Genomic DNA, 12,260 nt, shown 5'->3' with positions numbered 1-12,260 from the left:
CATGCATATTTATTTACATTTGTTCTCACCAAATTGAATCCTTTATTATTATATAATGACCTTCTTTATGTCTTTTTACAGTTTTTTTTTTTTTACAGTGAGAAACATCTTTTTACAGTTTTTGATTTAAAAATCCATTTTATTGGGGGCCTGGTGTGGTGGCTAATGCCTGTAATCCCAGCACTTTGGGAGGCTGAGATGGGTGGATCACTTGAGATCAGCAGTTCAAGACTAACTTGGCCAACATGGTGAAATCCCATCTGTATTAAAACTACAAAAATTATCCAGGCATGGTGGCACACACCTATAATTCCAGTTACTTGGGAGGCTGAGGCAGGACAGTTGCTTGAACTCAGGAGGTGGAGGTTACAGTGAGCCATGATCCTGCCACTGTACTCCAGCCTGGGCAACAGACTGAATGAGACTCTGTCTGAGAATAACAAAAACAAAAAGGATTTTTACCTGATACCAGTGAAGCAGTTCTTGTTCTCTCTTTCTTTCTTTGAGACAGGGTCTCCCTGTCTAGGCTAGAGTGCAGTGGCATGAATGTGGCTCACTCTAGCCTTAAACTCTTGAGATTAGTGATTTTCCCACCGCAGCCTCCTGCGTAGTTGATCACAGGCGCATGCCACCATGCCTTGCTAATTTTTTATATTTTATCTAGAGATAGGGCCTCAACATGTTGCTCAGGATGTTTTCAAATTCCTGGGCTAAAATACCAGGAATTTGGCGCCTCAGAGTGCTGGGGAAACAGGCTCTTGTTCTCTTTGATTTCCATTTTCATGGAGTATCTTTTTCCATTCCTTTGCTTTCAGTCTACGTGTGTCCATACAGGTGAGGTGAATCTCTCGTTGGCAGCATACAGTTGGGTCTTTGTTTTTTTTTAACCATTCAGCCATTCTGTGTCTTGATAGATAATTTAGTTCATTTACATTCAGAGTCATTATTGATAGATAAGGTTTTAATATTGCCATTCTGTTGTTTTCTATTTGTTTTGTAGCTCCTTTCTTCCTCTCTTTCAGTCTTATTTGGCAATTGGTTTTCTCTAGCATGTTTTGATTCCTTGCCTTTTTTTTTTTTTTTTTTTTTTGATAGGATGTTGCTCTGACATGATCATAGCTCACTCAAACCTCCAGCTTCTGGGCTCAAGCAGTCTTCTCGCCTCAAACTCTGGAGTAGCTAGGACGATAGGTGTGTGCCATCAAACCGGGCTAATTTTTTTTTCCTGTAGATATGGGATCTTGCCATGTTGTGTAAGCTGGTCTTGACCTCCTAGGCTTCAGCAATCCTCCAGCCTCAGCCTCTTGAGTGGCTGGAAGTGCAGGCATGTGCCACCATGCCCAGGTAATTTTTTATTTTTGTAGAGACAAAGTCTTGCTATATTGTCCAGGCCAGCTTTGAACTCCTAGCCTCAAGTGCTCCTCCCACCTTGGGCTCTCAAAGCACTACTGTTTCAGGCATGATCCCCTTTGCTGGGTTGTTCCTTGATTTTTATTTTTTGTTTATCTATTATAGGCTTTTGCTTTGTCATTACCATGAGGCTTACAGAAAAGCTCTTAGAGTTACAAAAGGTTATTATTATTCTTTTTTGAGGCGGAGTTTTGCTCTTGTTACCCAGGCTGGAGTGCAATGGCGCGATCTCGGCTCACCACAACCTCCGCCTCCTGGGTTCAGGCAGTTCTTCTGCCTCAGCCTCCTGAGTAGCTGGGATTACAGGCACGCGCCACCATGCCCAGCTAATTTTTTGTATTTTTAGTAGAGACGGGGTTTCACCATGTTGACCAGGATGGTCTCGATCTCTTGAGCTCGTGATCCACCTGCCTTGGGCTCCCAAAGTGCTGGGATTACAGCTTGAGCCATAACAATTTAGCCGTGATTGCCTAAAAATCCTTTATACTTTTACCCTACTGCCCCATTTTGAATTTTGGATGTCACAGCTTGCATCTTTTTTTTTTCTTTTCTGAGACAGTGTCATTTTTGTCACCCAGGCTAGAGTGCAATGGCGTGATCTTGGCTCACTGCAGCCTCCGCCTCCTGGGTTCAAGTGATTCTCCTGCCTCACCCTCCTGATTAGCTGGGATTACAGGTGGCCACCACCGCGCTCCACCAATTTTTGTATTTTTAGTAGAGATGAGGTTTCACTATTTTGGCCAGGCTTTTCTGGAGCTCCTGACCTCAGGTAATCCACCCGCCTTGGCCTCCCAAAGTGCTGGGATTATACAGGTGTGAGCCACCGCGCCTGGGCTGCATCTTTTTATATTGCATATTCCTTATAAATTATTGTAGTTACTTTAATAGTTTTGTCTTTTAACCTTCCTACTAAAGATACATGTAATTTACACACCACCATTGCAGTATTAGTGTATACTGAATTTGAGCTTGTGTTTACTTTTTTCAGTGAGTTTTATACTTTTTTTTTTTTTGAGACAGAGTCTTGCTCAAGTTGCTCAGGCTGGAATACAGTGGTGTGATCTTGGCTCATTGCAACCTCTGCTTCCGGCTACAAGCAGTTCTCTGTCTCAGCCGCCCGAGTAGCTGGGGTCACAGGTGCTCTCTACCATGCCTGGATAATTTTTGTATTTTTAGTAGAAACAGGGTTTCTTTTTCTTTTTCTTTTTTTGAGACAGAGTTTTGCTCTTGTTACCCAGGCTGGAGTGCAATGGCACGATCTCAACTCACCACAACCTCTGCCTCCTGGGTTCAGGCAATTCTCCTGCCTCAGCCTCCTTAGTAGCTGGGATTACAGGCACACACCACTGTGCCCAGCTAATTTTTTGTATTTTTAGTAGAGATGGGGTTTCACCATGTTGACCAGGATAGTCTCGATCTCTTGACCTCGTGATCCACCCGCCTCGGCCTCCCAAAGTGCTGGGATTACAGGCGTGAGCCACCGCGCCTGGCAGAAACAGGGTTTCATCATCTTGACGAGGCTGGTCTTGAACTCCTGACCTTGTGATCCTCCTGCCTCGGCCTTCCAAAGTGCTGTGACAGTAGGTCACAGGCATGAGCTACCGTGCCCGGCTGAGTTTTATAGTTTCAGATGTTTTTGTGTACTCATTAGCATCCTTTTCTTTCAGTTTGAAAAACTTGCCATAGCATTTTTGATGATTGACTCCTTCTGCTTTTGTCTGAGAAAGTCTTTATCCTTTGTTTCTGAAGAATAGCTTTGTCCTGGGACAGACAGCTTTGTCAGAAGGACAGTTTTTTCCTGGTCACTTTTTTTTTTTTTTTAAGATTAAGTCAAGCTCTCTGTCACCAGGCTGGAGTGCAGTAGCACGATCTCAGCTCATTGCAACCTCTGCCTCCCCAGTTCGAGTAATTCTCCGGCCTCAGTCTTCCAAGTAGCTGGGACTACAGGTGCGTGCTACCATGCCTGGCTCATTTTTTGTATCTTTAGTAGAGTCGGGGTTTTCACCATGTTACCCAAGATGGTCTTGATCTCCTGACCTCATGATCTGCTGCCTTGGCCTCCCAAAGTGCTGGGATTACAGATGTGAGCCACTGTGCCTGACCTTTTTGTTTTTTCTGCCTGTGTATTTTGAAATAACCTCTCTTTGAGTTCATAGATTTTTCTGTTTGATTTTGTTGTTGGTGTTCTGTATTACACTTATTTTGTTTATTGTATTTTTTCAGCTCCAGGATATGTTTGATTGTTAAAAATTAACATTTCAGTCTCTTGTTAAATTTCTCCTTCTGGGCAGTTACTATTTTTATTTTGTTGAATTGTTCCTCTTTTTTTTGGGGGGGGGGGGAGTTTTGCTCTTGTTTCCCAGGCTGGAGTGCAATGGCGTGATCTCGGCTCACCGCAACCTCTGCCTCTGGGGTTCAAGCGATTCTCCTGCCTCAGCCTCCCGAGTAGCTGGGATGACAGGCATATGCCACCATGCCCGGCTAATTTTTTGTATTTTTGGTAGAGATGGGGTTTCTCCATGTTGGTCAGGCTGGTCTCGAACTCCCAGCCTCAGGGGATCTACCTGCCTTGGCTTCCCAAAATGCTGGGATTACAGGCATGAGCCACCATGCCTGATCTGTTCTTTTATTTTATTGAATCTCACTGAGCTCCTTTAAAACAATTCTTTTGAATATTTTAGCAGGCGGTTCATACATCTTCATCTCTCTTTTTTTTTTTTGAGACGGAGTCTCACTCTTTCACCCAGGCTGGAGTGCAGTGGCGCGATTTTAGCTCACTGCAAACTCTGCCTCTTGGGTTCAAGTGATTCTCCTGCCTCATTCTCCCTAGTAACCAGGATTACATGTGCACACCACCACAGCCAGCTAATTTTTGTATTTTTTAGTAGAGATGGGGTTGTGCCACGTTCACCAGGCTGATCTTGAACTCCTGACCTCAAGTAATCCACCCATCTTGGCCTCCCAAAGTGCTGGGATTACAGGCGTGAGCCACTGTGCGCAGCCACATCTCCATCTCCTCAGTGTCAGTCACTGGCATTGTACTTTGCTTGTTTGGTGATGCCATGTTTCTCTGAATGTTCTTGAACTTTGTGCTCATGTGTTGGTATCTGCACATTGAAGAAGTATTTATTTATTTGAAGTCTTTGCTGTCTGGCTTTGTCTGGGAACATCCTTCACCATTAAGCTTGTCCACAAACTCTGGGCAAATCAAATAGTCTCTAAGCCTGTGACTGCTGCAAATGTTGCCGGGCTAGGGGGTTCCCTAAACCCAGGATTGCAGCAGCTAGCTAGTGCAGTGCCAGGTTGGAATCCTGTGACCAACTGAGGTTGGCATAGTGTTGGGGTCTACCCACAGCCGACAGCTGGTGAGGCTAGCACAGCACTGGGGTTGTGTTTGAAGCCCATGCTCACTGAGGCCTGCCTGCTAAGGTGTTTCCAGAACCCACGGTTCTAGTCGTTAGCTGGCGCTGATGCAGACTGCAGAATGAATGTGTGCATTCTGGTGCTGGGGCAGGTCTGAAGGCTCAGTTTTTGAGTACCCATCTGTAGTTGGGCTGTGCAAGTCTGTTCAGTGCTGGCTTTTACTTTTGGTAGGCCTGGTGTTAGGGTCCTAGCCAACTGTCCCTGGTCTAAGCACAGGACAGTTGGAGTCTTGTGTTTGCGCTTCCCCTTCTTTCGTCTGAGCACAGTATCGCTTTTTGTGCTAGCTGTTTTTGAGTTTGGGGGAAGGGTGATGTGAGTAATGTAAAACTGTCGTTCTACCTTCCTCTGTGTATCTTATTATACTGGTACTGTGATTTCTCACCTGGCTTCCGTAGCTCTCAACAAGTTATTTCTGTGTGTGGATAGTTCAGATTGATGTTTCTGCAAAGTACAGTTGCTGGAAAGTCCTGTGCTGCCGTCTTGCACCACTCTCTTCCAGAGGAAGCCTTTTTTCTAAACTTTGGTGAATCCTCATAGTCCTATAATAAATTTGAACCACCTTTCAATATTTTATCCTTTGTACTTTCAATGGTAGAAACTTTCTCTGTGAGTTCTGTTTTGTGAAGTTTTTCACTCCTGTGGGACATCATCCTTTGCTCACAACCAGTTTTCTTATTTCTGTTGACAGCCTCACCTTGACACAGGTTTTCTGGCTGTACATCTGGAGTCTCTTGATGGCAGCAGTGTCAACATTCCTATGGTCAGCTATCCTATAACTTTTTTTTTTTTTTTTTGAGACGGAGTTTTGCTCTTGTTGCCCAGGCTGGAGTGCAGTGGCGCGATCTCGGCTCACCGCAACCTCTGCCTCCTGGGTTCAGGCAGTTCTCCTGCCTCAGCCTCCCGAGTAGCTATCTTTTTCAAAGAGCTGATTAAAATAAGTCTTTGACATATGTAAGATGGGATTTAAGGACTGGATTTGGGAGTGCTTTATTCTTTTTGTTTGAGACAGAGTTTTGTTCTTGTTGTCCAGGCTGGAATGCAATGGCATGATCTTGGCTCATTGCAACCTCCACCTCCTGGGTTCAAGCGATTCTCCTGCCTCAGCCTCCCAAGTAGGTGGGATTACAGGCATGCGCCACCATGCTCTGCTAATTTTTTTTTTATTAGACACGCGGTTTCTCCACGTTGGTCAGGCTGGTCTTGAACTCCTGACCTCAGATAATCTGTCACTTTGGCCTCCCAAAGTGTTGGGATTATTGGCGTGAGCTACCACACCTTGCTGGGAGTGCTTTATTCTTGTTTATTAAGTCTTAGCTGATTTGAATGAGGGCAGATAGTATTTTCAGTAAGTTGGAACTCAGCAGAAGTTTCAAATCTTAGGAGATAAATCCCTGTGGCCTTGTATAGGTACTTAAATAGAAACAGAAAAAACAGTTTAATAGAACATACATTGTGGATTGCCTAGACTGTAGACCAAGTTCATTTTATAGACGAATGGTGGAAATACAGATTACGAAATGGCTTTTGCAGGATTTTTTTTAGCTAGATTTTGAGTCTAGAGCTGATGTCTTAAAAGTTTTTAATACTGCCCTTGTATCACACTGTATCTTACATATGCATTGGTTGCTTTTATTTCCTGGAAACCCAGTGATGTTATTTTACAGGTAAATGCTGTTGTGGGCTGTGTGCAGTGGCTCACGTCTATAATACCAGCACTTTGGGAGGCCAAGGCAGGCAGATCATGAAATCAAGAGTTCAAGACCAGCCTGATCAACATGGTGAAACCCTGTTTCTACTAAAAATACAAAAACTAGCTGGATGTGGTGGTGCATGCCTGTAATCTCAACTATTAAGGAGGCTGAGGCAGGAGAATTGCTTGAACCCACGAGGCAAAGGTTGCAGTGAGCCGAGATCATGCCATTGCACTCCAGCCTGGGTGACAGAGCAAGACTCCATCTCAAAAAAAAAAAAAAAGAAAAAGAAAAAGGAAAACCAAAAACAAAACAGATAAATGCCGTAAAGAATCAAGACAAAATACTTGCCGGGCGAGTTGGCTTACGCCTGTAATCCGTGAGGCCGAGGTGGGCGGACCACTTGAGGTCAGGAGTTTGAGACCAGCCTGGCCAACATGATGAAACCCTATCTTTTAAAAAAAACCCACCCCCCCCAAAAAAAAAACCTAGATAGAGTCTAAAGGTATCAATAGATTATCAAAACTCCATATTCTGTTAAGGTGTGAAGGATTATGTTGAAATGAGTTTCAGAAATTTAGGGAAAGATTTTAGTGGCTAGTATTGTGGCCAAAAGCTACAAAAAAGAGAAAAAGGAAAGAAAAAAAGAGGAAGATTTTAGTGGCTAAATGCTTGTCAGTATTCACATAAATCTTCTTTGTAAGCACATATTTGATGTTGCAGGTAAATACATATATATTAATTGTTCCCTTAGTGATTCTTACAAATCTGTGATTTTTTTTTTTTTGAGATGGAGTCTTGCTGTGTTGCCCAGGCCAGAGTGCGCTGGTGCAGTCGTGGCTCACTGCAACTTCTGCTTCTTTGTTCAAACAGTTATCCTGCCTCAGCCTCCTGAGTAGCTGAATTACAGCCTTGAGCCACCACACCTAGCTAATTTTTTTGTATTTTAGTAGAGGAGGGGTCTAGAGCTCCTGATCTCAAGTGATCCACTGCCTGCCTCTGCCTCCCAAAGTGCTGGAATTACAGGTGTGAGTCACTGTGCCTGGCCTGTCTACGATTTTCTATCTGAGGTTTATCTAAGGGAAGGGAGGGAGAAGGAGGTTTTTGGGAGTGTTGTGTTTGATAGAAACTTATCTTGTATAGGAGGTAGAATTTATAACCTGATGAGTTATCCTAAACATCTCAGTATTGCTGCTGTTATTCCTAAGGTGACCTTTTAGAACTTTTCTTTCCTTCCTTCCCTCCCTCCCTTCCTTCCTTCCTTTCCTTTTATTCTTCATTTTACCTACTTTTCCAACTAGGGTACCTCTAGATACGACTATATTATCAGGTAGGAAGAACTTGGTTCTAGGAGTTTTGGGACTGAGAAGACTGGACAACAGCCTTGTAACCTGGGCTTATTCTCTCGAGGGGTTATGAAGTGGTTACCAAAATCTAAAGTTCTATGGAAAAGAGCCAGTTTCCTCTAGTATTTGACCATACTTTTGAGGGATGCTTCATAAGAAAGCTGAATTTCTGGTGGATGGAGTTGTAAATGAATATCGAGTTTGGTTTCAGGGAGCTATTTTTTTCAGAATGGTTTTACTGAGATATAATTCACAAACCGTACAGTTTTCTATTTAAAGTGTACAATTCACTGACTTCTGGCATGTTCACAGCTATATGCAATTGTGGTCATTTTAGAACTTTTTTTTCCCCCCACAGGCGGCCATCATATTCTTAGCGTCATTTTAGAATATTTTTATCACCTCAGAAAGAAACCCTGTAGTTCTCACTGCCCTATAACCCCAAACCTCAGCTCCTGGCTTCTACTGATCTGTCTCAATAGATTTACCCATTCTGTACTTGTATATGTGCAGAGTCATAATTATGTGGCCTTTTGTGACTGGCTTCTTTCACTTAGCATAATGTTTTTTCTTGTTTCTACAAATTGTAAGAAATGGCATTAATAGTATAATGCTTTTAAGGGTCATCCATGTTGTAGCATGTATCAGTACTTAGCTTTTTTTTTTGCTTGAGACAGAGTCTTGCTCTGTTGTCCAGGCTGGAGTGCAGCGGCACAATCTCAGCTCACTCCAGCCTCTGCCTTCCAGGTTCAAGCAATTCCTCTGCCTCAGCCTCATGAGTAGCTGGGACTACAGGCATGTGCTACTATGCCTGGCTAATTTTTTGTATTTTTAGTAGAGATGGGGTTTCACTGTGTTAGCCAGGAGGGTCTTGGTCTCCTGACCTTGTAATCCACTTGACTTGGCCTCCCAAAGTGCTGGGATTACAGGCGTGAGCCACTGCACCTGGCTTACTTACTTATTTTTGAGCTGGAGTCTCACTCTGTCACCCAGTCTGGAGTGCAATGTTGTGATCTTGGCTCACTGCAACCTCTGCCTTCCAGGTTCAAGTAATCCTCCCACCTCAGCCGCCAGAGTAGCTAGGATTACAGGTGTGCTCAAGAGGCCTCTTGAGCAGGAGGATCACTTGTGTCCAGGATTTCGAGGCTGCAATGAGACTGATTGTACCACTGCCTTCTAGCCTGAGCAACAGAGTAAGACCCTCTCTCTAAAACGAACACACACACACACCAGAAAACCATGTTTCTTTCTTTTTTTTGAGAAGGAGTTTTGCTTTTGTTGCCCAAGCTGGAGTGCAATGGCATGATCTTGGCTCACTGCAACCTCTGCCTCCCCACTTCAAGCTATTCTCCTGCCTTAGCCTCCCAAGTAGCTGGAATTACAGGCATGCGCCACCACACCTGCTTATTTTGTATTTTTAGTAAAGACGGGGTTTCTCCATGTTGGTCAGGCTGGTCTTGAACTCCCGACCTCAGGTGATTCACCTGCCTCGGCTTCCCAAAGTGCTGGGATTACAGGCGTGAGCTACCATGCCCGACTGAGAACCATGTTTTATGCAGGATATGGCCAGAAACGAAAATAAATGAATAAAAACATCCTGATGAAGTACTGTGAGTTCTAGTTGATTCTCTGGTTATGATTAATATGTGACAGAAGGACAGGAGTTTGAGCTTCACCTTGCCAGGTGAGGTTTAATCTCACACTAAAAAAAGTTTGATAGCCAGATATCATGCATACTGTAGACAGTTTATTCTTTGGAAGTAGTATGATTATGCCAGAGGTTTTTCAGTTTATGGATTGGAATGTTCTTGAAAAGTAGAGACAGTGCATTGCTTGGTGTACTGCTCTTCATGCCCGTGTCACGTTCTGCCTAAATTATTGGTTGTTTACTAAACAATACTCATGTAAGTGGTTTTGTCCTCAGAGGAAATATTTCTGTTGTTGAGAAGCCTTTAATTTTCTAAAGTTGTCACCTCATAAGCAGTGATTTGGAGAGATAACTGTACCTGTTTATTTTGCCTAATAAGCTTTTCTGACTGGAAGCCAGCTACAGCTTTCTGGACTCACAGGTGAGCAGTTCTGCTTATTTAATAGTCTGTTAGAAGGACTCCCATCTTTTAAAGTGCATGCCATTTCTAATTTTACTTAGGAATTAAAAGTAGAGAGGAACTGGAATATATTAGCTTACTTAACTTTCTTCCACTCCTAGTGTAGTCTAAGGGAAGTCTCCTTGATAGTTCTGCAGTGAACATTCTGAACTACCTTATTGGAGAATGTGGAGTAACGGCTGCATTCCTTGGCTTATCTCAGTGCGATATTTGTAGTGTATCCAGGTGAAACCTTCTGCAGTAACTTACTGCATCACATTGGGATGTATTCACTTACATGGTTGTCTTCCTCGCTAGACAGTAGTGTCCTGAGGAAAGGATTCTCTGTTCAGTATCAGCACCATGTGCTGTCAGTTCACACATATTGAAAGATTAAAAGTAAGCATTTGCCAAATTTACCAAGTGTTTATTGAGTGCCTGTTGTGTCATCATTTTCTGTGGTACAATTTCTGTGTCAGGGATTTAATAATGAGAAAATAAATGGCTCAAGTAAAACCTAGCTTTTCAGGCCTGGCAAGGTGGCTCACTCCTCTAATCTCAGCACACTGGGAGGCCCAGGCGGGTGGATCACTTGAGCCCAGGAGTTCGATACCAGCCTGGGCAGCAAGACAAAACCCTGTCTCTACTAAAAATACAAAAATTAGCTGATTGTGGTGGTACATGCCTGTGGTCCCAGCTACTTGGGGAACTGAGGTGGGAGAATTGCTTAAGCCTGGGAGGTGGAGGTGCAGTGAGCTGAGGTCATGCCACTGCTCTCCAACCTGGGCAACAGAGTGAGACCCTGTCTCAAAAACCAAAAACAAAACAAAAACCTCTGGGCACGGTGGCTCATGCCTGTAATCCCAGCACTTTGGGAGGCTAAGGTGGATGGATCACTTGAAGTCAGGAGTTTAGAGCAACCTGGCCAACATGGTGAAACCCCTGTCTCTACTAAAAATACAAAAATTAACTGGGTGTGGTGGCACATGTCTGTAGTTGCAGCTAATTGGGAGGCTGAAGTGGGAGAATCAGTTGAACCCGGGAAACGGGTTGCATGAGCCGAGATCATGCCATTGCCCTCCAGCCTGGGTGACAGAGCAAGACTATCTCAAAACAAAGCCACAAAAACAAAAATGAGCCAGGTGTGGTGGCAGGTACCTGTACTCCCAGCTACTTGGGAGGCTAAGCCAGGAGAATGGCTTGAACCCAGGAGGCGGAGGTTGCAGTGAGCCGAGATTGTGCCACTTCACTCCAGCCTGGGTGACGGAGCAAGATTTCGTCTCAAAAACAAGACCTCCAAAACATAACTTTTCCTTTTTGTATATTGTAATATTTCACTGTCTTATTTTTAGTTTGCTTTTCTGAAGGGAAACTACTAAAAGATTTTAGTGAATATATATTTATTAAATCTAAAATCATGAAGCTGCTTATTTTCCCCTTACCTAGCTGAGTTAGTATCTAACAAGTAGATTTTTTTTTTTTTTTTTTTGAGACAGAGTTTTGCTGTTACCCAGGCTGGAGTGCAATGGTGCGATCTTGGCTCACCGCAACCTCTGCCTCCTGGGTTCAGGCAATTCTCCTGCCTCAGCCTCCTGAGTAGCTGGGATTACAGGCACGCGCCACCATGCCCAGCTAATTTTTTTGTATTTTTAGTAGAGATGGGGTTTCACCATGTTGACCAGGATGGTCTCGATCTCTTGACCTCGTAATCCATCCACCTCGGTCTCCCAAAGTGCTGGGATTACAGGCGTGAGCCACCGCGCCCAGCCCACATGTAGATTCTGAATGAACTCTCCATGTAGGTGCTGGTTTTTTTTCAGTGGCAGCAGGCAGGGTGGTGTTGGTTACAACCTAAAGAGTAACAGTAGTATGATTAATATTCTCTTGTGTGTAATATATTCTCCACACCACAGCATTGAGATACTTTGCAAATCCTCTAATCCAGAGGTTTTTCTACTTGTGTTTGAAAATGTAGTATAGATGCTTCAGGTGTATGAAGTTTGACTTGAATTTTGCTTTTATAAGTTACATTTTTAACTACTATATTTCATCAATTCTAAAATACATTTAAATATCCAAAATGGGTATATGTGTTGTAGTTTAATTGGTAAAGTTTTTAAATTTTTTAAAATTATGGCATCATGTAGTTGGTTGTGCCATCTTAGATTTGATGAAAGACAGTACTTAAAAATCTGTTAAGACACCCACATGGAGGTAAATATATATAATAGATTCAAAATACTGTATTCTACAAACATATTGACATGTGTTCTCATTTGTGACCTGAATACTAAGCAGTGTGA

The 12,260-nt window shown here is 43.3% G+C and overlaps 1 protein-coding gene across 6 annotated transcripts in view; it reads left to right on the top strand.

Moving 5' to 3' along the window:
* UBE2V2 (ubiquitin conjugating enzyme E2 V2) overlaps nt 1-12,260 on the top strand; it is a 47,591-nt gene that overhangs the window by 10,376 nt on the left and 24,955 nt on the right. For 2 of the 6 annotated variants that reach the window (XM_035277666.3, XM_035277667.3), the window contains exon 2: nt 9,898-9,939. The exons of the other annotated variants lie outside the window; for them this stretch is intronic. In XM_035277666.3, the coding sequence (XP_035133557.2) occupies nt 9,898-9,939 (42 nt within the window). The remainder of the gene's footprint in view (nt 1-9,897; nt 9,940-12,260) is intronic. 6 annotated transcript variants of the gene reach the window in all.

Source organism: Callithrix jacchus, chromosome 16, assembly GCF_049354715.1.
Source record: "Callithrix jacchus isolate 240 chromosome 16, calJac240_pri, whole genome shotgun sequence".
Lineage (NCBI taxonomy): Eukaryota > Metazoa > Chordata > Mammalia > Primates > Cebidae > Callithrix > Callithrix jacchus.
Note: the sequence above shows the minus strand (reverse complement) of the source record. Positions and strands in the feature narration are given on the sequence as shown.